The sequence below is a fragment of the Bufo bufo genome, chromosome 5 (assembly GCF_905171765.1).
Source record: "Bufo bufo chromosome 5, aBufBuf1.1, whole genome shotgun sequence".
Lineage (NCBI taxonomy): Eukaryota > Metazoa > Chordata > Amphibia > Anura > Bufonidae > Bufo > Bufo bufo.
Genome location: NC_053393.1, coordinates 541323060 through 541347024, shown reverse-complemented (window position 1 = coordinate 541347024; position 23965 = coordinate 541323060). Strand labels below are relative to the sequence as shown.

At 44.4% G+C, this 23965-nt stretch overlaps 1 protein-coding gene across 2 annotated transcripts in view; it reads left to right on the top strand.

The window, feature by feature from the left end:
• The window catches only part of CRHR2 (corticotropin releasing hormone receptor 2), a 325375-nt gene that overhangs the window by 276755 nt on the left and 24655 nt on the right, over nucleotides 1-23965 (top strand). For both annotated transcript variants that reach the window (XM_040431314.1, XM_040431315.1), the window contains one exon: nucleotides 4044-4197. In XM_040431314.1, coding sequence (XP_040287248.1) covers nucleotides 4044-4197 — 154 coding nt within the window. The remainder of the gene's footprint in view (nucleotides 1-4043; nucleotides 4198-23965) is intronic.

Sequence of the window (23965 nt, the reverse complement as noted above, 5' to 3'; positions counted from 1 at the left end):
CCAGCTTTGCTACATGTGGCCTACTGCTCTGCTACATTGAACCTACAGCTTTACTACACCAGGTCTCTAGCCCAGCTATGTCATCCCTTCAGCTCTGGTTTATCGGCCCTCCAGCTCCGCTACATCTGGCTTCCAGCTCTAATACATCTGGCCTACAGCTCTGTTTCATTGGGCCACTAGCTCTGCTACATTGAGCCTACAGCTCTGCTACACCAGTTGTCAAGCTCAGTTACGCCAGCCCTTCAGCTCTGCTAAACCGGCCCTCCGGTTCTGCAACATCACTCCTGCAGCTCTGCTATACCAGTCATCCAGCTCAGGCCCATGTGTTAGCATCTGTCCGTACTGCTACAAAATTAATTCTAAGTGGCTTATCCGATCCACCTCAGAAGGTGAGAAGGACACACGGACAGCTGTTTCAGGGTTTTTGCCCCTCGTCAGTGCAGAGCATGGTACTGGATGGAAGGCCTTTGACACTAGTCTGCTATGTCCTATAGGTGGCGATAGAGATCCAGCTTTTTATCCAGGAGAATAGCTTTGCAGATCTTTTTTTCCCATGGAGCATTGCCTGCTCTATAAGACTCCCTACACTAACTTGATGGTCTTCCCAAGGAGAACCTTATGTCCCTCAGACCCCGGTTATATTTTTTACGAGGAACAGGCAAAAACTTTGATGCCTGAGCTAATGTTTTTTGGGTTCAGATCGAACCATTAGGGGGGTTAAGATTGTGTTTTATGTAATGTACCTCGATCCGAACCTCTGAGTGACTGAGGTGAGGCCCTGGTGACCACCAGATTGATGACTGCTCCCCGTGGACCTCTGTGCTCCATCACTGATTGCATCTCAATGAGACACCAGGTGTCTCCTGCAGTGACTGATCACACAAGAGGCATGCGGATGAACGTGTATTCCCGTAAAATCTAAGCGTTCAATCAATGGTAGATGGACACAATTAACCCCTTCAGGACCTTGTTAGATCCCATAGACATCAGAGGGCTGGTTCCCTGCATTGGTGGCAGAGCAGATGACGTCTTCTTGAACTATTTCACTTTAGTGGATGATTAAATGGGTTTGGTATCCGGATAACTCCTCACCAGGAGATAGTGGATGTGGACATCAAGGAGGACCCTCCTCACTGAGGACCCCTCTATAGGGGCTGGCTTCCACTCTGGAGGCTATGTAATACCGGCTCGTAAATTCATTTGAATGGTCATCTTCCTATTCCACATTTTCCCTAAAGGGGTCGCTGCAGTTGTGAGGGTGTATTCTAATTTATTCTAATTTATACAGGTATAAATAATAAATAAAGACTTTTTTAAATGAGACATGTCCTTTAAATATTATCTTTTTATACTGAAATTTCATTTATTTTGGCTCCAGTCAGATCCAGAGCAGCATTAAGAAGTCCTGTATAGGTGTCTGGTCCAGTATCTGTATCCACTGTAATATACAGATGTTGTCATGGGTCAATAGATTGTGAATGCTGCTCTGGATGTGACTAGAGTATTAGATGAGATAAAATGTAACTTTTAGATTCTGACTATTCTGTTATTTTCCGCCTGAGCTTCTGCCGCACTTGACAATTCCAGAAGATTTTATTCTTCAGATTATCACATTTTACATCAATCAAATACATTTCCTGAAGCTGAAGCTTCTCATTTACACTGAATGTAGAATTAAAAGCCTCACTACGGACATCCCATTACTAGGAGACCCAATCTGGTACATCCCTGCTTTCACCAAACTAGGTCCACACAAGACCGTGTATAGACCCCAGACCTCCTTTCACGCAGACCCCAGGACGGATCCCTCCTCTGTAGAAACCTCAGACCAGACCTCCTTTTATACAGACCCCAGACAGAACCCCCTCACCCCGTATACAGACCCCAGACAGAACCCCTCCTGTGTACAGACCCCAGACCAGACCTCCTTTTATACAAACCCCCGCACCCCGTATACAGACCCCAGACAGAACCCCTCCTGTGTACAGACCCCAGACCAGACCTCCTTTTATACAGACCCCAGACAGAACCCCCTCACCCCGTATACAGACCCCAGACAGAACCCCTCCTGTGTACAGACCCTAGATAAGACCTCCTTTAATGTAGACCCCAGAACAGATGCCCCCTCGGTAAAAACCTCAGACCAGACCTGCTTTCTTAAAGGGAACCTGTCACCTCTACTATGCTACCCTCACTGAGCGTTTCTAAATGTTCATTGTGTTACGCTAAACATATAAATTACACTTTTAATTTCATTTGCCGACGAATTCAATAAGTATTATGCATTTTTGTACTTCCCGCCTTTTATGCAAATGAACATACAAGAGTCATATCTTACTTGTGTGACCAGAGAAGAGTCATATTTTCAAGCTCTGACTCATCTCAGATTAATTTGCATATCTATCAAATCGTTTTTTTTTACACAATAAAAGCACGCAGAGCTATGGGGACTGGATATTGCGGATCTGCTAGCGGCCATCTAGCATCCCATGTCCTCAGCTCTATACCCAAAATCCCGGTGACAGGTTCCCTTTAAAAGGGATGTCTCATGAAGAGCACTCTTTTTTATCTGAAACCCAGCATGGCGATCAGCTGATTGCGGCAGGACCAGCTTGTCTAACCCCCAGCAATCAGCTGCTATTGGTGGAGGAGGTAGTGTAAGCCGTGTACCGGGGTGGGCTCCCGAGGATATAGTGAAGTCACAAACAAGGAAAACAACCCCAACACCAGCTTTTGCCAAAATAGAATTTTACTTAAACGTGGTAATGAGCACAACCACAAATGCTGGGAACATACAATACATTTACATACACCCAGCCCGAAGGCTGAGACCCTTGTGCTGCACAGCGTGGTGCCCTCCGATGGATGCAGGAGGAAAGCCTGGTAATTTACCTACTGGCGGGCACAACTAAACTGCCCGTTATTACCCTAAAAAAACAAGAATAACTGTATGGGTGTGTGGTGCGGGCTAGCCTGCGGTGCAGCACAACAGCTTACAATCTTACCAAGCTTTACAGTATCCCCCCTCCCATAACTGGTCCTGTAGCACGTGCCTGAGTATTCCTTCTGAGCAAAACGCCAGCCTGGCTTGAGTTTGTGGGAATTTCATCAGCTCTCCAATGTGAAATGTCACTGCAATGAACAGTAGCAACACTTGTGGCCTGAAACATACAGAGACCCTAATTAACTAACTACAGGCCTGGTCTCAGTCTCTAGGCGCCAACACTGTAATGAGGTGCGTGCACGATCTTACCGACCCGGGTCTGCTCTGCCTTTGCTGGTGACTTTGAACCAAACAAATGCCTCTCCAACAAGCATGCGGTCCTGCAGTGTATGTCGCTTTGCTCCTCAGCTCTCATCTCAGCATTCCTGGAAGCAATCCTCGTTCCTCTGGTCAGGATCAGGGTCTTGGACACGATCAGCTTCTCTTAGCTGCAGCTCTGGACACTGAGGGATGCTCTCACACCTGGATGCAGTCAGATCCTCTGCTCACACAGTTCCTCAGTCTCAGCTCCCTCTAAGATGGATGCTTCCTTTCTCTTCCTCTCCAAGCTCTGTGTAACTCCACCTCTCATGAATATGGAAATATATGCAGTCTGTAGCTGTGTTTAGGAAACAGCGGCATCTTGTGGCCAAACAGCAGAATGCCAGTCCAGATCATTTAATCTACACAGTGTTCAGACAAGGAGAGCTGTTTCCCCATCTCACAGTAGCATCTGACCTGCCATGTATTCAAAAGAGTCCACTACACAGTTGGATGTTGGTTGAATCGGCCCATTTTGGTGGGACTAGCCGACCATCTATTGTGTATGGGACCTCTTGACTCTTCCCCGACAGTAGACATAGGTAGATAAAGATATCAACTTGCCCAGTCCTTTTTAACCCAGGGCTTGCTCTCCTCTCCATATTCACGAGCCAAGTGGGCATGAGGATCACATCTCCTATGTGTGGCTAGCCTTACAGGAAGGTCTTCATTCTGGCTCATGGGTCCAGGGGGTCCCGAGTATATTATATTATATCTTAGGTCTTTTTTTTTATTTCAGATTTGGTGTCGATGCATCACAACTATCTACAACTACTTTGTGGTAACCAACTTCTTCTGGATGTTCGTCGAAGGCTGCTACCTCCATACGGCCATAGTGATGACTTATTCTACGGACAAACTGCGCAAGTGGGTCTTCCTTTTTATAGGATGGTGTAAGTATAAGCTTTACTTTTGGGACTTGCTTTATGTTACATACTTGTTATGGTGTTGGTGGCTCGTTGGGGTAGCTTCAATGGGGTTTGAGCTTCTCAGAGGCATTTTATGTAATGTAAGGTCCCAGGTTTGTCTCGCAAACCAAAAACCTTTCTAGACCCAGAGCATTTGAGACTAAGAGATTGTGCGATCCATTGTGGGCAGGGACTGATGTACCCTCTGTGCGACTGATGTGAGTGCACCCTCTGTGCGACTGATGTGAGTGCACCCTCTGTGTGACTTATGTGAGTGCACCCTCTGTGTGACTGATGTGAGTGCACCCTCTGTGTGACTGATGTGAGTGCACCCTCTGTGTGACTGATGTGAGTGCACCCTCTGTGTGACTGATGTGAGTGCACCCTCTGTGTGACTGATGTGAGTGCACCCTCTGTGTGTCTGATGTGAGTGCACCCTCTGTGAGACTGATGTGAGTGCACCCTCTGTGCGACTGATGGGAGTGCACCCTCTGTGTGACTGATGTGAGTGCACCCTCTGTGCGACTGATGTGAGTGCACCCTCTGTGTGACTGATGGGAGTGCACCCTCTGTGTGACTGATGTGAGTGCACCCTCTGTGTGACTGATGTGAGTGCACCCTCTGTGTGACTGATGTGAGTGCACCCTCTGTGCGACTGATGTGAGTGCACCCTCTGTGTGACTCATGTGAGTGCACCCTCTGTGTGACTGATGTGAGTGTACCCTCTGTGTGACTGATGTGAGTGCACCCTCTGTGTGACTGATGTGAGTGCACCCTCTGTGCGACTGATGTGAGTGCACCCTCTGTGTGACTCATGTGAGTGCACCCTCTGTGTGACTGATGTGAGTGCACCCTCTGTGTGACTGATGGGAGTGCACCCTGTGTGACTGATGGGAGTGCACCCTGTGTGACTGATGGGAGTGCACCCTGTGTGACTGATGGGAGTGCACCCTCTGTGTATCCAACGTGTCATATATATTAATAATTAGAGGATCACGTGTAGAATGAGGACGGCAAAGTTTCACCTCCCTTTTTCCATGACTTCGGTTTGGGTCGTTGTACTTTGCTAGTCCTAGGTGCCTCTAACTAGTCGTGTGGTTAATTCTCGGATACAGATGCTATGGGCCTTTACATGACCTGGACAATGGGGATCACAAAGCTGTCACTGGAAGCCAGACAGATGCCCTAGGTTGTAGGGCTTGTAGCTAAAGAGGACAGTCAGACAAGCCAAGATACAGTACTGGATGCAGCTAGGGTGGGCAGAAGTCCGGTTTTAGGCCAGACAGTCAGTTTTTCTGGGTCCCTGTTCTTCGTCCGGCGCAGGACCTGGATGGACACAGGGATGTCCACCCTTTCAGTAGCTCACACGCAGTGCTGCTGTCTGAGTGTGAGCTGCAGTAACTGACTGAGGCTTCTCTCACCCCCAGTCACTAGAGCCGCAGACATGGCTCCCTGTGGCTGACTGAGGGGGAGAGAAGTACCCTGGCATCCCCCAGCTCACCTTCCCCTCAGAAACTTCTTCCCGCTCCTCCCGCCGTTTTTTTCCCGGACGACGATGGGGTGTGTGGCTTCAGGGAGGCGGGGCGTGGCTTCATGGAGGTGGGCATGGTTTATAGGTTTGGGGGTGTGGATGTTGAGGTCCGGGTGAAGCCAGTGGCCACCCTAGATGTAGCAGAGTTAATTATGTTTGCAGTGTCCTGAAACACACTGCTTAATACTGTGATTGTGTTTCATGAAAATGTGCCTGTGCCTGAGTTCCCATAAAGGTGTATAGGGAGGGGAAAGTTCTAACAAACCTCCCAGGGCTGACTCTGCCCTGTTCTCTGGACAGGAGAAGAAGAAGGAGGAGAGTGTGATGTCGGTGGGAAAAGCTGCACCTCAGCAGCCATTTTAGAGAGTTATCAAAACTCCAGAGTTAGATTACAGAAGATCCAGGCAACCCAGAGAGGGAGTGAGAATATTGGAAAAGGAAGGTAATCGTCGTTTATCAGGCTTTAGCCTCCTCTGCATCTGGTGGAGAGATTCTAAGCTACCAGCTGCCCACCATAACCAAAGACGGAAAGGTCACCGGTCAGGAGATAGTATTCCTAGAGAGGAAACAGAAGTATATGACTATACAGTACAGCAGAGATAGTCCAACCCTCCAGCCTGGAGAAACAAGGGAGAAAGATTGGTTGCTATAGAGTAAAACTACCCCTTATGCAACTTTTGGGAACTAACTTGAGCCATTGTAGAAGCTGCCTTGCTGTAAATGACTTTTGCGCACATTGATGACCTTTGGATCAGCTTCAGTAAAGTACTGAGAATTTGTTAAGAGAACTGGTCTCCTTATTGTGTGAACTCATCACCTATTTGCACCTTACGGTGCTGGCGTCACAAACACCAGGGACCCTGCCTCCACAGCACCATAAACCCACACCACCAAGGGAACCTGAAACAACATCTGGCAGGAGTCCCTGGGCAACAGAGTGTGCCCCGAAGGAACTAGTGCTGTCCTTCCATTCACTGCACGCCGGCGCTGCTAACCGTGAGTCAAACTGCTACTACCCCCATCGGCCCACCATAACTCCTACATATTGCCCCTGCGGCCCGGTCGCTGCATGTGGATCAGCAGCTGGTAGTTCTAAGTAATCAAGTCAGTATGATACAAGACTGGAGGGGCTGACAGATAATTGTAAATCCCTTGTACAAGTGGGTTTTGGGTCATAGTACCAGGAGAAGACACCACAGGCCTGGCAGGAAAGCATGGGAGAACACTTGCCCTTCCTACAGACATGAAGGTTTCTGTACCAGTAGTAACCATCAAGGGTCCAGTGGTTTTGTCCTGATGGCTTGTTACCCCTCACCCTAAGTGGCCCACGTTTCACTATTGTCCACACAGTACTGGTAGTCCTAGCAGAACCCATGGCTCTCTTCCCCTTTCCAGTCAGTCAGCCAAGAGGTAGATGGTCTCAAGGATCATCATGTCTACCTCCTGCAGCTCCATCTTTTTTTTTATTTTTTTATATTCACATATTTTTATTTTCAGTTTCCACATATAAAAATACAGAACAAGAAAAAGGGTAGACAATAAAAATACAGAGAACTACTCAATCATGTATTACATAATTATCGTTAAGTAACATCCAAATTCTATCCCAATCTTGTTTCATATCTAATAACAAAAATATATAGAGAAAAATTATTACCCGCAATTGTACCCATCTAATGAATTTTTCCCCCAGGTTCATCTCATTCATTATTTTCCAAAGATATGCCCACTCCACCCTGTCAAACGCTTTTTCTGCGTCCAATGACAGGATGGAGTGAGCACCCCCCCTACTCATCTGGATATTCAACAGGGCCCGTCGAATATTCGTTTGAACATTACGTTTTGGCACAAAACCCGATTGATCCGGGTGTATTATTTTGTCTATAACTCTCCTGAGACGATTCGCCAGCAATTTGGCACATATTTTAAAATCGGTGTTGAGAAGAGAGATGGGGCGATAGGAGTCCACCCTACTCTCCTCCTTCCCCTTTTTGACTATAAGAGTTACTACCGCCTCGGAGAGAGAGGCAGGGAGCTCACCCCTATCCATAGATTCATTGATGACCTGCAAGAATACTGGTAAAATTACCTCTCCATATCTTCTATATATCTCGAAGGGGAGACCATCCAACCCAGGACTAGAGTTACCCTTAATAGATTTCAAAGTATCCTGGAGTTCTTTCAATGTGATAGGGCCATTCAACAATTCCCTGTCTTCCTCCGAGAGTCTGGGGAGCGGTACATCCTCCAGGAAGAGTCTCAAGTCCCCATTCCTCCCCATTCCCTCCGAGGAGTACAGGTCCCTATAGTATTTAACAAATTCCTGCTCAATTTCGCCCTGGCTGGATGTTATCCCCCCATCTCTCCTCTCAACACACTTAATTCCACTGCCCCCCTTTTGGTTCTGTACAAGTGTGGACAAGAGTCTCCCAGACTTCCCAGATTCACTGAAATATCTGGCCCCCTCAAAAAACACTTTTTGCTGTGCCTTATCAATCAAGTATTCTTTCAGTAGAGATTTGGCCTCTTCTAACTGGGCCACCATCTCAAGAGAATTATTTATCGGGAGATCCTCCTCTATTTTCTTTACTCTTTCCACCAACTCTCTCTCTTTTTTAGCGAATTTGTTTTTTTGACCCTTGATTCTACCAACCAAAATGCCCCGTAGGTATGCTTTAAATGCGTCCCAAACGTGATTTATTTGTGTAGAACCTAGATTATTTTGCCAGTATTCCTCTATATCTGTAATAATTTCTTCATCCTTATTTATCAAGTTCAGCCAGTGCGGATTCAAACGAAACTCTCTACTTTTTAACCTAGAGCTTGTTTTAAATGTCAAGCTGATCGGAGAGTGATCTGATATACTATTCACCTCGTACCTCATTCTTAATATCCGATCTATCAATTCTGGGCTAGCTAGTGCCATATCTATTCTTGACATTATTTTATTTCCACGGCTAAAACATGAATACACTAATTTATCTTCATAAAGATACCTCCATACATCTATTAAAGGGTTTCTATCACTTCGTTTCACCTATTTAGCTTTCAGACACTAGCGATCCGCTAGTGTCTGCTTTATCTAACCATCCTAATATAAGAGCTTATTGTCCTGCCGTTTAGCTAAAAAAATAACTTATATAGATATGCAAATGAGCCTCTAGGTGCTATGGGGGCGTGATTAGCACCTAGAGGCTCCGTCTACCTTAACAAACTGCCGCCGCCCAGCGCGTCCCTCCAGCCCGCCCATCTCCTCCGGAATGCGATGCTCCTCGTATTCGGCGCATGCGCAGTGAATGTCTGATCGCTTCCCTGCTCAGACATCTCCACTGCGCCTGCGCCGATGACGTCATAGTGCTCCGAGGAACAGGCGCAGTGGAGATGTCTGAGCAGGGAAGCGATCAGACATTCACTGCGCATGCGCAGAACAGAGACGCGCACGGAGAGGATCGCTTCAGCTGGAGATGGGCGGGCTGGAGGGACGCGCTGGGCGGCGGCAGTTTGTTAAGGTAGACGGAGCCTCTAGGTGCTAATCACGCCCCCATAGCACCTAGAGGCTCATTTGCATATCTATATAAGTTATTTTTTTAGCTAAACGGCAGGACAATAAGCTCTTATATTAGGATGGTTAGATAAAGCAGACACTAGCGGATCGCTAGTGTCTGAAAGCTAAATAGGTGAAACGAAGTGATAGAAACCCTTTAATAACAATTCCTGGGATATTCTTTTGAGGAGAGTTGGTTGGCTTATGTCATATTTATCATTTGATATTACTGAGTATCTATCTAGCTTACTATTCATAACGCTATTAAGATCTCCCATTATCAATATGGGGCATTTACCTCGGGCATCTGCAAACTCCAACAAACGATGTATAACATTTAGAGAAAATGGCGGGGGTATATACACAAAAGCCAAAATACAGACTATACCATTCCACTGACAATGAAGGAATACATATCTGCCCCTATCATCAATCTTGTGATCCAGTGGGAGATACTCCACTTTATGATGTATATATACACTGACACCACATGAGTAGGTAGAAAAACATGAATGATACTGGTACTTAGCCCATTTCCGCCTTAGTAAGTTTGTCTTATCCTTCGTGTTATGTGTCTCCAATAATCCCACAATGGCCGGGAGGTGTCTAATAACCGTATCAAAAACCATAACCCTCTTAACCTTGTCTCCCAGTCCACGTGCATTCCATGTCATAATCCTACTCATGTGTGCGTTCCAGCTGTAATTTCATACTTTTCTACCCCGCTAGACCCTCCAAGACAACCGTTCCCCCCCAAGTCCCCTCCCCCCTTCCCACAACCCCCAACTGGTCGGCGAAAATCGTACATTTCCCCCACCTCTTACACTCCGCTCTTTACCTCCCCTTATCGTGCATAACCATATATATCATATTCCTATTCCCTTAGCATTCAACCACTCCGCTGTTTCTTCTGGAGAGCCAAAAAAGTTAACTTGATGTCGGTATATAACACGCAGCTTTGTGGGGTATATCAAGGAGTATTGTATCCCGGCGGCAGCTAACCTCTTTTTCACATCTCTGAACTCTCGCCTTTTTACCTGTGTCTCCCTGGAATAATCTGGGTATATCTCTATGTTATTTCCATTAAACTCTATTGTCTGCAATTTCCTTTTACTTCTGATTATTGCATCTCTATCCCTAGAGCTTAATATTTTAGCTAGGATTGCTCTAGGAGCAGCCCCTTTAGGGGGGGGTCTCCCCGGGATCCTATGAGCTCTATCAACTGAGAACCATTGGGCTGATACCTTATTACTAAACTTATCCTGCAGCCACTGCTGAATAAACCCGGCTATATCCTCTCCTTCCACTCCCTCTGGAAATCCCACTAATCTAATATTTGACCTACGAGACCTATCCTCCATCATAGTGATCCTATCCAGAAGGACTCTTTTCTCCCCATCTATAACTTCTACTCTTTTCTTAATTCCTTCCATATCCCTTTTCATTCCTCCAGAGGATATCTGAAGTTCTTTCACCTTTTCCCTAACTTTGTTCATCTCCTCCTTGATCAGGGAGAGATCAACCTGTGCAGATGCTATCTTAATAGTCAATTCCTCTAGACTATGATTCCATCAATTTCTTATCCACTGAATTTATTCTTTCCTCCATACCCTCTCCACTACCTATCCGCCTTTCTACCCCTCCACTTTCCTCAGGGGCCTGCAGTTCTCCCCCCTCCCTTTCCCTTTGGGTCTCCCTATTTCCTCGTAGAGCACTCTTCATCCTTGGCGGGGATTTAAGATATTTTTCCAAACTAGTTGTTGTGCTGTTACTCTTTCCTCCACCCGGCGAGGAAGTGCCAACAGACTTTCTATTATACGATTTCGGAGGCATATCTAAAACCAATAAGCCATTTGGACGAATGGATACCCACAAAAACACAATAGCTTCCTCCCGCCAGAGAGAGAAAAAAAAGAAAAGCAAACAATTAAATAAGGAGCAGTTCCCTCGGGAAAAAGTCTAGAGGGCAGTAGGGGCAACTAACGCTATAATTCGGCAGATCACCGAATCCTTTGCACCAATTCAAGTTCCTCCTCCCCCAATGCCCAACCCAACACAACCCATTAGCTCACAATGAGGGAGACAAAAAGAAAAAAGAAAAAACAGATGGCGTAGACCGGAAAAGAAAAAAAAAAGAAAAAATGAAAAAAATAAACAGCGATTCTGCAGGTCCATCTTACCAGAGCCATCCAGAAGACTAGACTTATAATTAACCTAAACGACACAACTTCCAAATGGGGCTTGTTCACCCTTGGATGAAGACTACATCTCAACCAACATCTGATGGCTCTCCCCCAGCTGAAGGTCAACATGCCAACTCTTTCGGGGCACATACAGCCAGCGATTTGTGGCCAATCAGTTACAACGCAGCCTTATTGGCCATCAAAATCGCTTGGTGTATGGCTGCCATAAGTTGTTTATTCACATGACTAGTATTAGTGCTAGGGGTGAGCCACCTAAACCTAAATGCACCCCAAGATCTTCAATCGGTACCTCAAAATGCTATGTCTATAGATGTATCCCATAGAGCAAGCCCAACAATTATATGAAATGTACATGTAAAAGCAGCACCCTCACCCCATCTCCTACACATGTGGCCCCCAAGATCAATACCTTTACCTCTAGTATCTAGTTGTATTATCTGCTCAGGATCCCTTGTCCTGGTTGCTAGGCATGTGCTACCTGACAACCCCATGGAAAAGCCTGCGGTTGTTAGGCAGTATATACTTAGCAACCAGACTGTCCGAAAAAGCGGATCCCCCTGTCCTGAAAAACAGAGAAGAGGTAAAGCAGCATGGCAGTAGTCGCCTCATGACTTCCCCTTCTTTGGTGCTAATATTAATCAGTGGAGGACTTCTTTAAGTTATACGTATAGTCATTAACCCATTAATGACCACTAATATCCCCTGGAGTGGCTGTTCAATGACGGCTTAGCCATAAGACGATACGAATAGGTCTATGTACTATTACTACTACTCACTAAATAACTGCTTCAATTAGTTTTTCAGGATCTAGTCGTCTGGCACCTCATGAGCTTAATTTTGTTTTTATGTAATATTTGGGTAACAAAGTTTAGGTTTTTTCCCCTTAAGGGATTAATATTTTATTTTCATTGTGATGTGTAATTGTGTCCCTTATTGACAGACTGTGTGAGGCCAGCGCGGGGGTCCTTCTGAGGTCTTCAGGGCTGAATTCATGGGGCTTTCAGGTCCCTGGTTAGATAACTTGGATGGTGTTTTTTGTATTCTACAGTGTAATAGTCGGGCAGTTTATGGCGTTGGTATTTAAGCATTATATGGCGGTGTTATTTAGGAATAGCATGGAATTATATTCTGATCACTATATTGTGTTATATCTCAGGCATTATTTGGTATAATTATTTGCAAATATTATGGTGTCATTATTTAGGTATTATATTGTGTAATTACTTGGGTATTATATGGTGCAACTCAATCACTTATAATGTATATAATTCTTTGGGCAATACATGGTATATTATTTTGGTATTATATGGTGTAATTGTTTGAATATTTTAGGGTGTAATTATTTGAGCACGATATGGTCTAATTATTTGGGTACTTTATATTATGTAATTATTTGGGCACTATGTGTGGTGTAATTCTGCGGTATTATATGGTGTAGTTAGTTGGTTATTGTCTGGTGTAAATATTTTAGTATTATATGGAGTATTTACTTGGGTATTATAAGGAGTAGAATTATTTCAGCTTTATATGGTATATTTATTTGGTAACTATTTGAGCATTCTATGGTGTAATTATTTCAGCTTTATATGGTGGTATTCTTTGAGCATTATATGATGTTACTTATGGATCTCTATATTGCATTATACTTTTGTTACCACATGGTAGGATTATTTGTGCGTTATGTGGTGTAATACCTTGAGCGTTACATGGTAAGGAGGTCGGGGCTTGAAATGAAGGTTTTTGGCCACTTTCACACTTGTGTTGTTGTTTTCCGGTATTGAGATCCGGCGGAGGATCTCAATACCTAGAAAAAAAACGTTTCCGTTTAGTCCTCATGCATTCTGCCTGGAAAGAGATCCGTTCAGGACGCATCAGGACGTCTTCCGTTCCGTCAGCATTCCATTTTGCGACCGGATACAAAACCGCTGCAAGCTACGGTTTTGTGTCCGGTCATAAAAACAGAAAAAAACTGACCTGTGTACTGAAAACAATGTAAGGCCGAGTTCACACGAACGTGTGTGACCCGTGCCCGTGCACGATCGCCGGCCGTAGGTCAGCCACATCGGATCGCGGACCCATTCACTTTAATGGGTCCGCGATCCGTCCGTTCCGCAAAAAGATAGGACATGTTCTATCTTTTTGCGGAACGGAAGTACGGGACGCAACCCCACGGAAGCGCTCCGTAGTGCTTCCGAGGGGTCCCATTCCGTGCGGCCGTTTCGCAATTCCGGATTTTCAGACCCATTGAAGTGAATGGGTCTGCATCCGTGATGCGGAATGCACACGGAACTGTGGCCGTGTATTGCAGCTGGCAATTTGCGGGCTGCAATACGGCCACGGATCACGCACGTTCGTGTGAACTAGGCCTGAGTGAATGTTGACGGCTCCTAAAAACAGATCCGTCACCCATTGATTTTCAATGTAATTAGTGACTGATCCGTTTTTTTCCGTTTTGTTTTCACACAACCGCATCCTAACGGAACGGATGCCTCCTGATGTGCAAAATCAAAACGGATCCGTTTAATTCCGGTATTGAGATCCTCTGCCGAATCTCAATACCGGAATTAACAACGCGAGTGTTCAAAGTCGCCTAATTCAGGAGCCTTCACAGCCCATCACTGGTCCTGGATTCCTGGTGTCTGAGGTCCGTCCATGTCTGCGCCATCTAATAATCACAATCTCACGGTCACCTGAGGAAACATGACCGCTGCGGCCATCCTGCGGGACGTCTGAGCTGCACATCCTGTAGCACGTGCCAGCAGTAAGAATCCTCTCTAATGACTGCATCGCATCCGCGTCCAGAGATGGACCGGATCCAGGATCATTTCTACCGAACTGAGCGTCGTTGGCACCTTAGAGATAAAGCGCATTTCTGAAACTCATTTAGCATTTTATTCTGGCATAAATCGCATTATCAAATAGTTTTATTGGACGCAGTAAAAATGTGGAAACTGTCATTACCGCCTCAGGAAATGGGGGCTCAATTATTTTTATGCACCTTAGTCCAGCAGAATAGATCAGCAGAGGGATTCCGATTTTTGAGTATTCACTCAGATAACCAAGTGAAGATGTAGTATAGATTCTGCCACTAGAGGGCCCATTGGGGGGCAGCACAGGGTCATTCTAGCCCCCTCTCCTATTGGCAGTGTCTCCACTGACCTGGGTGTGTGGTGGGGTGAGCCAGCACAGATCGCCTCCTGTCCTGCCTGTTACAATGTATCAGTTTAGCTTACAGAGGATTGTTTAGACTAGATACAATTGTAATGAACCCTCACATCAGAAGGGCTCGCAGATTAAATAGGGTTACTTTCACACTAGCGTTTTTGTTGAATCCGGCAGGGTCCAATGAATTGCTAGCAGTCTGCAGTAAGGGTACAGAGGGGCGGTAACCAGTTAGGGGTGTGTCCCTGCACAGTCTCACGCTATCCAATCAGTGCTGCCATTGTCAGACTGTGCAGGGACACACCCCCAACTGGTTACCGCCCCTCTGTACCCTTACTGCAGACTGCTAGCGATTCATTCATATACTTCTAGCAGGAATAATACAGCACAACACAGAGTCATAAGAATAGATGCTCCAGAATTCTTATTACATGGGGAAGGCATGCAGCTATTACAACAGGCGTGTCAGGAGGAGGGGGCGGGTCCTCTTTAAATCCCACCCACTTTTTTAGGTGTAAAATTTTGGATCAATTATAGCTTGCACAGACCTTTGCTGCTTTCTGATCATATGTAATCTAGACTGTTTACTGGCAGCAAGCAGAGATCTTGAAAGTCAAGAAGGTTTTTCTGCATTTAGGATGGGCATTTAGCCCCCCTCTCCCCCTTCCAGCACACATGAATCTATCAGGTTGGCGTTCCCTTCATCAACGTGTTCCATTAATCTCAGCTCTATCTAATAAGAGGTGATAGCAGCAGCCGTGTCCCGGGGGTCTCTCCAGTAACCGCTCCAGTCACGTGAGGGTCTCGGAGGAAAGATTGCAGCAGGTGGTTGGAGGGCAGGATACAAACCTAATGGCGGGTTATAAAAAAATCTCATAATATGGATAGTTAAGGGATTGCAGAGATATTCCCGTAGGATTTAGGGGGGTGATTATGGGGTGGATCAGAGGTAGCAGTTGCTCCTGCTGTCTGAGGGGTGCAATAGCTACTCTCCCGTATAAGAAGACATCAGAATCATCGGGAGTCCATGGAAGGTGGGGGCCCTGGTACAGGTTTTGCATTGGAGCATATGAGTATAAGGTGATATGGGGGTCGTCCCGCTGACTGCACATTAACATGAAGGTAGATTGCGGAGAGACTTCAAATGCACATTATATTCTCCCTATAAGATTCCTACTGCAAGATCTCAACTACAATCCAGTGGAGGAGGTTCCAGATGCGGACAGGTCTTGTTTCATCTTAAGGCTGCGTTCACACGACCGTAAGTGTTTGGCGGTCCGCAAACTGCGGCTCTGCAAAACAAGGATACCGACCGCGTGCGTTTCCGCATTTTGCGGATCCCACATGGCAGGCGCTATATAGAGAATGCCTATTCTTGTCCGCGGTTGCAGACAAGAATAGGACATGCTCTATATTTTTTGCAGGGCTGCGGAACGGAACGGATGCGGACAGCACACGGTGTGCTGTCCGCATCTTTTGTGGCCCCATTGAAATTAATGGGTCCGCACCCGTTCCGCAAAATTGTGGAACCGATGCGGATCCATTTATACGGTCGTGTGAATGCACCCTAAAGGATATGTCAACTTCTACTATGGATATAATCTACATAAAAAGTTGAATCACTGTGTACATACATTACTTATCCTGTACTGATCCTGAGTTACATCCTGTATTATACTCCAGAGCTGCACTCACTATTCTGCTGGTGGAGTCACTGTGTACATACATTACTTATCATGTACTGATCCTGAGTTACATCCTGTATTATACTCCAGAGCTGCACTCACTATTCTGCTGGTGCAGTCACTGTGTACAGACATTAGATTACTTATCCTGTACTGATCCTGAGTTACATCCTGTATTATACTCCAGAGCTGCACTCACTATTCTGCTGATGGAGTCACTGTGTACATACATTACATTACTTATCCTGTACTGATCCTGAGTTACATCCTGTATTATACTCCAGAGCTGCGCTCATTGTTCTGCTGGTGCAGTCACTGTGTACATACATTACATTACTTATCATTAGTGTTGATCGAGCACCAAAGTGCTCGTGCCTAACACATCGGTATGCTCATGTGTTCTACTGAGCACCCGAGCACAATGGAAGTCAATGGGAGAATCCCTGGCACCCCCTGCTCAGAAGAGGAGAGGGTGTCTGGTTCATAAAAAAAGGTTAGAAATTGATGGAAACCCCATCAAAATGGTTTGGAAACAGCATTAAGAGGATAGCTGGATGGGGCTCTGTCTGGTGGGTTGACCACAATGCATTGCAGGCAGCCGATCAGCCAATCAGGAAGCAGGTGAGCTCAGCCAGCAATGTGAGGGGACATGTGTTCCATACACAAGCCAGCAATGTGAGGGGACATGTGTGCCATACACAAGCCAGCAATGTGAGGGGACATGTGTGCCATACACAAGCCAGCAATGTGAGGGGACATGTGTGCCATACACAAGCCAGCAATGTGAGGGGACATGTGTACCATACACAAGCCAGCAATGTGAGGGGACATGTGTGCCATACACAAGCCAGCAATGTGAGGGGACATGTGTACCATACACAAGCCAGCAATGTGAGGGGACATGTGTGCCATACACAAGCCAGCAACGTGAGGGGACATGTGTGCCATACACAAGCCAGCAATGTGAGGGGACATGTGTGCCATACACAAGCCAGCAATGTGAGGGGACATGTGTGCCATACACAAGCCAGCAGTGTGAGGGGACATGTGTGCCATTCACAAGCCAGCAATGTGAGGGGACATGTGTGCCATACACAAGCCAGCAATGTGAGGGGACATGTGTGCCATACACAAGCCAGCAATGTGAGGGGACATGTGTGCCATACTCAAGCCAGCAATGTTAGGGGACATGTGTGCCATACACAAGCCAGCAATGTGAGGGGACATGTGTGCCATACACAAGCCAGCAATGTGAGGGGACATGTGTGCCATACACAAGCCAGCAATGTGAGGGGACATGTCTGCCATACACAAGCCAGCAGTGTGAGGGGACATGTGTGCCATACACAAGCCAGCAGTATGAGGGGACATGTGTGCCATACACAAGCCAGCAATATGAGGGGACATGTGTGCCATACACAAGCCAGCGAAGTGAGGGGACATGTGTGCCATACACAAGACAGCAACATGAGGGGACATGTGTGCCATACACAAGCCAGCAACGTGAGGGGACATGTGTGCCATACACAAGCCAGCAACGTGAGGGGACATGTGTGCCATACACAAGCCAGCAACGTGAGGGGACATGTGTGCCATACACAAGCCAGCAATGTGAGGGGACATGTGTGCCATACACAAGCCAGCAGTGTGAGGGGACATGTGTGCCATACACAAGCCAGCAATGTGAGGGGACATGTGTGCCATACACAAGCCAGCAATGTGAGGGGACATGGGTGCCATACACAAGCCAGCAGTGTGAGGGGACATGTGTGCCATACACAAGCCAGCAGTGTGAGGGGACATGTGTGCCATACACAAGCCAGCAATGTGAGGGGACATGTGTGCCATACACAAGCCAGCAATGTGAGGGGACATGTCTGCCATACACAAGCCAGCAGTGTGAGGGGACATGTGTGCCATACACAAGCCAGCAGTATGAGGGGACATGTGTGCCATACACAAGCCAGCAATATGAGGGGACATGTGTGCCATACACAAGCCAGCGAAGTGAGGGGACATGTGTGCCATACACAAGACAGCAACATGAGGGGACATGTGTGCCATACACAAGCCAGCAACGTGAGGGGACATGTGTGCCATACACAAGCCAGCAACGTGAGGGGACATGTGTGCCATACACAAGCCAGCAACGTGAGGGGACATGTGTGCCATACACAAGCCAGCAATGTGAGGGGACATGTGTGCCATACACAAGCCAGCAGTGTGAGGGGACATGTGTGCCATACACAAGCCAGCAATGTGAGGGGACATGTGTGCCATACACAAGCCAGCAATGTGAGGGGACATGGGTGCCATACACAAGCCAGCAGTGTGAGGGGACATGTGTGCCATACACAAGCCAGCAGTGTGAGGGGACATGTGTGCCATACACAAGCCAGCAATGTGAGGGGACATGTGTGCCATACACAAGCCAGCAATGTGAGGGGACATGTGTGCCATACACAAGCCAGCAGTGTGAGGGGACATGTGTGCCATACACAAGCCAGCAACGTGAGGGGACATGTGTGCCATACACAAGCCAGCATCGTGAGGGGACATGTGTGCCATACACAAGCCAGCAACGTGAGGGGACATGTGTGCCATACACAAGCCAGCAACGTGAGGGGACATGTGTGCCATACACAAGCCAGCAACGTGAGGGGACATGTGTGCCATACACAAGCCAGCAATGTGAGGGGACATGTGTGCCATACACAAGCCAGCAGTGTGAGGGGACATGTGTGCCATACACAAGCCAGCAGTGTGAGGGGACATGTGTGCCATACACAAGCCAGCAGTGTGAGGGGACATGTGTGCCATACACAAGCCAGCAAGGTGAGGTGACATGTGTGCCATACACAAGCCAGCAACGTGAGGGGACATGTGTGCCATACACAAGCCAGCAACGTGAGGGGACATGTGTGCCATACACAAGCCAGCAACGTGAGGGGACATGTGTGCCATACACAAGCCAGCAACGTGAGAGGACATGTGTGCCATACACAAGCCAGCAACGTGAGGGGACATGTGTGCCATACACAAGCCAGCAACGTGAAGGGACATGTGTGCCATACACAAGCCAGCAGTGTGAGGGGACATGTGTGCCATACACAAGCCAGCAGTGTGAGGGGACATGTGTGCCATACACAAGCCAGCAATGTGAAGGAACATGTGTGCCATACACAAGCCAGCAACGTGAGGGGACATGTGTGCCATACACAAGCCAGCAACGTGAGGGGACATGTGTGCCATACACAAGCCAGCAACGTGAAGGGACATGTGTGCCATACACAAGCCAGCAACGTGAGGGGACATGTGTGCCATACACAAGCCAGCAATGTGAGGGGACATGTGTGCCATACACAAGCCAGCAATGTGAGGGGACATGTGTGCCATACACAAGCCAGCAATGTGAAGGGACATGTGTGCCATACACAAGCCAGCAACGTGAGGGGACATGTGTGCCATACACAAGCCAGCAACGTGAGGGGACATGTGTGCCATACACAAGCCAGCAATGTGAAGGGACATGTGTGCCATACACAAGCCAGCAACGTGAGGGGACATGTGTGCCATACACAAGCCAGCAGTCTTAGTGTGTTGCAGGGATAGTTTAGGGATGCACTTTGGTAAATTAAAATAATAGGTAGAAAATTCAGGTTTTATCAGTAGAGAGGGAAGGAAATCTGTGTGTGTTTTACATTCAGAGCAGCTGGAGCTGTTCATGTAATCCACCGCCAGCCTTTTTTAAACCTCAAGCTCCAGTTCTTAAGTGTTTTATAGGCATATTCCCAGCACCTCCAACAGCATACATTTCGCTGTATATGCTGCACTATTGTGCTTTATTTCTCTCAAATAACCAGTTGTAATTTTTCCACCCTTGGAACAACTGCACAGTTCAATATGTCAGTTTAATTCAACACAATATACTGCATCAATACACCCACCTTACTGCATCAATATATTTGTTAAATTCAGCACATTTTGCTGCGTCAATATATCTGTTTAATTCAACACATATTACTGTATCAATATACTAGTTGAATATATTGCATTTTACTGTGTAAAAATACCAGTTTAATTCAAATTTTTAGTGCATCAATATACCAGTTTAATTTAGTGCAATTTACTGCATAGATATTTCAGTTTAATTCTAGACATATTACTGTGTAAAAATACCAGTTTAATTCACATTTTACTGCATCATAATACCAGTTTAAGGCCTGTATCATACTGTCCGCACAGATCCGGCAGACTGTTCTAGCAGAGAACAGCTGCTGGAGCTGTCTTGATGCAGTATTACCAGATGTTACCAGGATGCCAGGTGGCCCTATTGACTATGATAGGGTCTGTTGAAGATCCAGTCTCTACCTGGCAAATATGGCGGGATTCGGCCGGACAAATACCGCTTAGTAGTGGTAATTGATGCTCATTTCCGCGCATTCACCCAAATGTAATTCAGCAGCCGCCAACTGTCCATAAATTGTCTCGTTCCCCAAATGTCATGCAGTTCTGCACCTTCACCCAATTTAAAGGGGTTGTCTCACTTCAGCCAATAGCATTTTTAATGGAGAGGAAGTTAATAAAAGGCACTTACTAATATGTAGTTATTCTCCATATTGCCTCCTTCGCTGGCTGGATTCATTTTTCCATCACATTATACACTGCTCGTTTCCATGGTCATGACCACCCTGTAATTCAGCAACTGTGGTCGTGCTTGCATCAGCCTATGTGCTCTCCCACGGTGCTGGACTCCAAAGAGGCCAGCACTTTTTCCTGTAGTCTGCAAGCACGACCACCACTGATGGATTGTAGGGTGGTCGTAACCCCTGGATATGAGCAGTGTATAATGTGATGGAAAAATGAATACAGCCAGCACAGGAGGCAATATGGATAATAACTATATATTAGTAAGTGCCTTGTATTAACTTTCCATACATGATAAAAGCCACTTGCTGAAGGGAGACAACCCCTTTAATTCTGTTCTTCAGAATTACTACTTCTGGCCGGCTGTCTCTCAGAATTGTCTACTTTTAGAAAATTCTGCTGTATGATATTTTATGTATTTGCTGATGCAAACTTTGCAATTCTCCGCGTTCCCCAAGAGCCGCAGCAGTGACCGGATCGGTATGTAGCTTTCATGTGACTAGTGGATAAGACAGTGCACAAGTATATACATAGAACTAAGCAGACGGTAAGGCTGTAGACCACAGGGCGGCTTTATACATTCCTGCTGTGAATGAGCTTCCAAAAGTAACAATTTTATTTTGCAACAAATTAAATAACTGACAAAACCTAAAATCTATTAATTCGATGGGTCATGGGGGCTCATAAATAAACGGCTTGGTCGATCCTGCTACATGCTGGAAAGAGATAGAGGAAATTGATTTGGCGCCGGACGAATAGAACATAGTGTTCAAATGTATCTTCAGAAAATAAGTTACATTTCCTGGCCGCAGGGTACGAGGCCTGATCCCCAGCTACTGCTTCACTGGAGCCAGAGATGAAAGCCGCATCCGAAGAGAACATCATAGAAATGAGCGCTTATTAGTAGAAGAGATGTCATGTAGTAATGGTTTATAACACAGGAGACGTGACAAAGATAGATAGATAGATAGATAGATAGATAGATAGATATGAGATGGATAGATAGATAGATAGATAGATAGATAGATAGATATGAGATAGATAGATAGATAGATAGATAATAGATAGATAGATAATAGATAGATAGATATGAGATAGATAGATAGATAGATAGATAGATAGATAGATAGATAGATATGAGATAGATAGATAGATAGATAGATAGATAGATAGATATGAGATAGATAGATAGATAGATAGATATGAGATAGATAGATAGATAGATAGATAGATAATAGATAGATAGATAATAGATAGATAATAGATAGATAGATAGATAGATAGATAGATATGAGATGGATAGATAGATAGATAGATAGATAGATAGATAGATAATAGATAGATAGATAGATAGATAGATAGATAGATAGATAGATAGATATGAGATAGATAGATAGATAGATAATAGATAGATAGATAGATAGATAATAGATAGATAGATAGATAGATAGATATGAGATAGATAGATAGATAGATAATAGATAGATAGATAGATAGATAGATAGATAGATAGATAGATAGATAGATAATAGATAGATAGATAGATAGATAATAGATAGATAAATATTAGATAGATAATAGATAATAGATAGATAGATAATAGATAGAAAGATAATAGATAGATAGATAGATAATAGATAATAGATAGATAGATAGATAGATAATAGATAATAGATAATAGATAGATAATAGATAGATAGATAGATAGATAGATATGAGATGGATAGATAGATAGATAGATAGATAGATAGATAATAGATAGATAGATAGATAGATAGATAGATAGATAGATATGAGATGGATAGATAGATAGATAGATAGATAGATAATAGATAGATAGATAGATAGATAGATAATAGATAGATAATAGATAGATAGATAGATAGATAGATAGATAGATAATAGATAGATAATAGATAGATAGATAAGAGATAGATAGATAGATAGATAGATAGATAATAGATAGATAGATAGATAGATAGATATGAGATAGATAGATAGATAGATAATAGATAGATAGATAGATAGATAGATAGATATGAGATAGATAGATAGATAGATAGATAATAGATAGATAATAGATAGATAATAGATAGATAGATAATAGATAGATAGATAGATAATAGATAGATAGATGATAGATAGATAGATAGATAGATAGATAGATAGATAATAGATAGATAATAGATAGATAGATAATAGATAGATAGATAGATAGATAGATAATAGATAGATAATAGATAGATAATAGATAGATAGATAGATAGATAGATAGATAGATAATAGATAGATAGATAGATAATAGATAGATAATAGATAATAGATAATAGATAGATAGATAGATAGATAATAGATAGATAGATAGGAGATAGATACATAATAGATAATAGATAGATAGATAGATATGAGATGGATAGATAGATAGATAGATAGATAGATATGAGATAGATAGATAGATAGATAGATAATAGATAGATAGATAATAGATAGATAGATATGAGATAGATAGATAGATAGATAGATAGATAGATAGATATGAGATAGATAGATAGATAGATAGATATGAGATAGATAGATAGATAGATAGATAGATATGAGATAGATAGATAGATAGATAGATAGATAGATAATAGATAGATAGATAATAGATAGATAATAGATAGATAATAGATAGATAGATAGATAGATAGATAGATAGATATGAGATGGATAGATAGATAGATAGATAATAGATAGATAGATAGATAGATAGATAGATAGATAGATAGATATGAGATAGATAGATAGATAGATAATAGATAGATAGATAGATAGATAATAGATAGATAGATAGATAGATAATAGATAGATAGATAGATAGATAGATATGAGATAGATAGATAGATAGATAGATAGATAATAGATAGATAGATAGATAGATAGATAGATAATAGATAGATAGATAGATAGATAGATAATAGATAGATAAATATTAGATAGA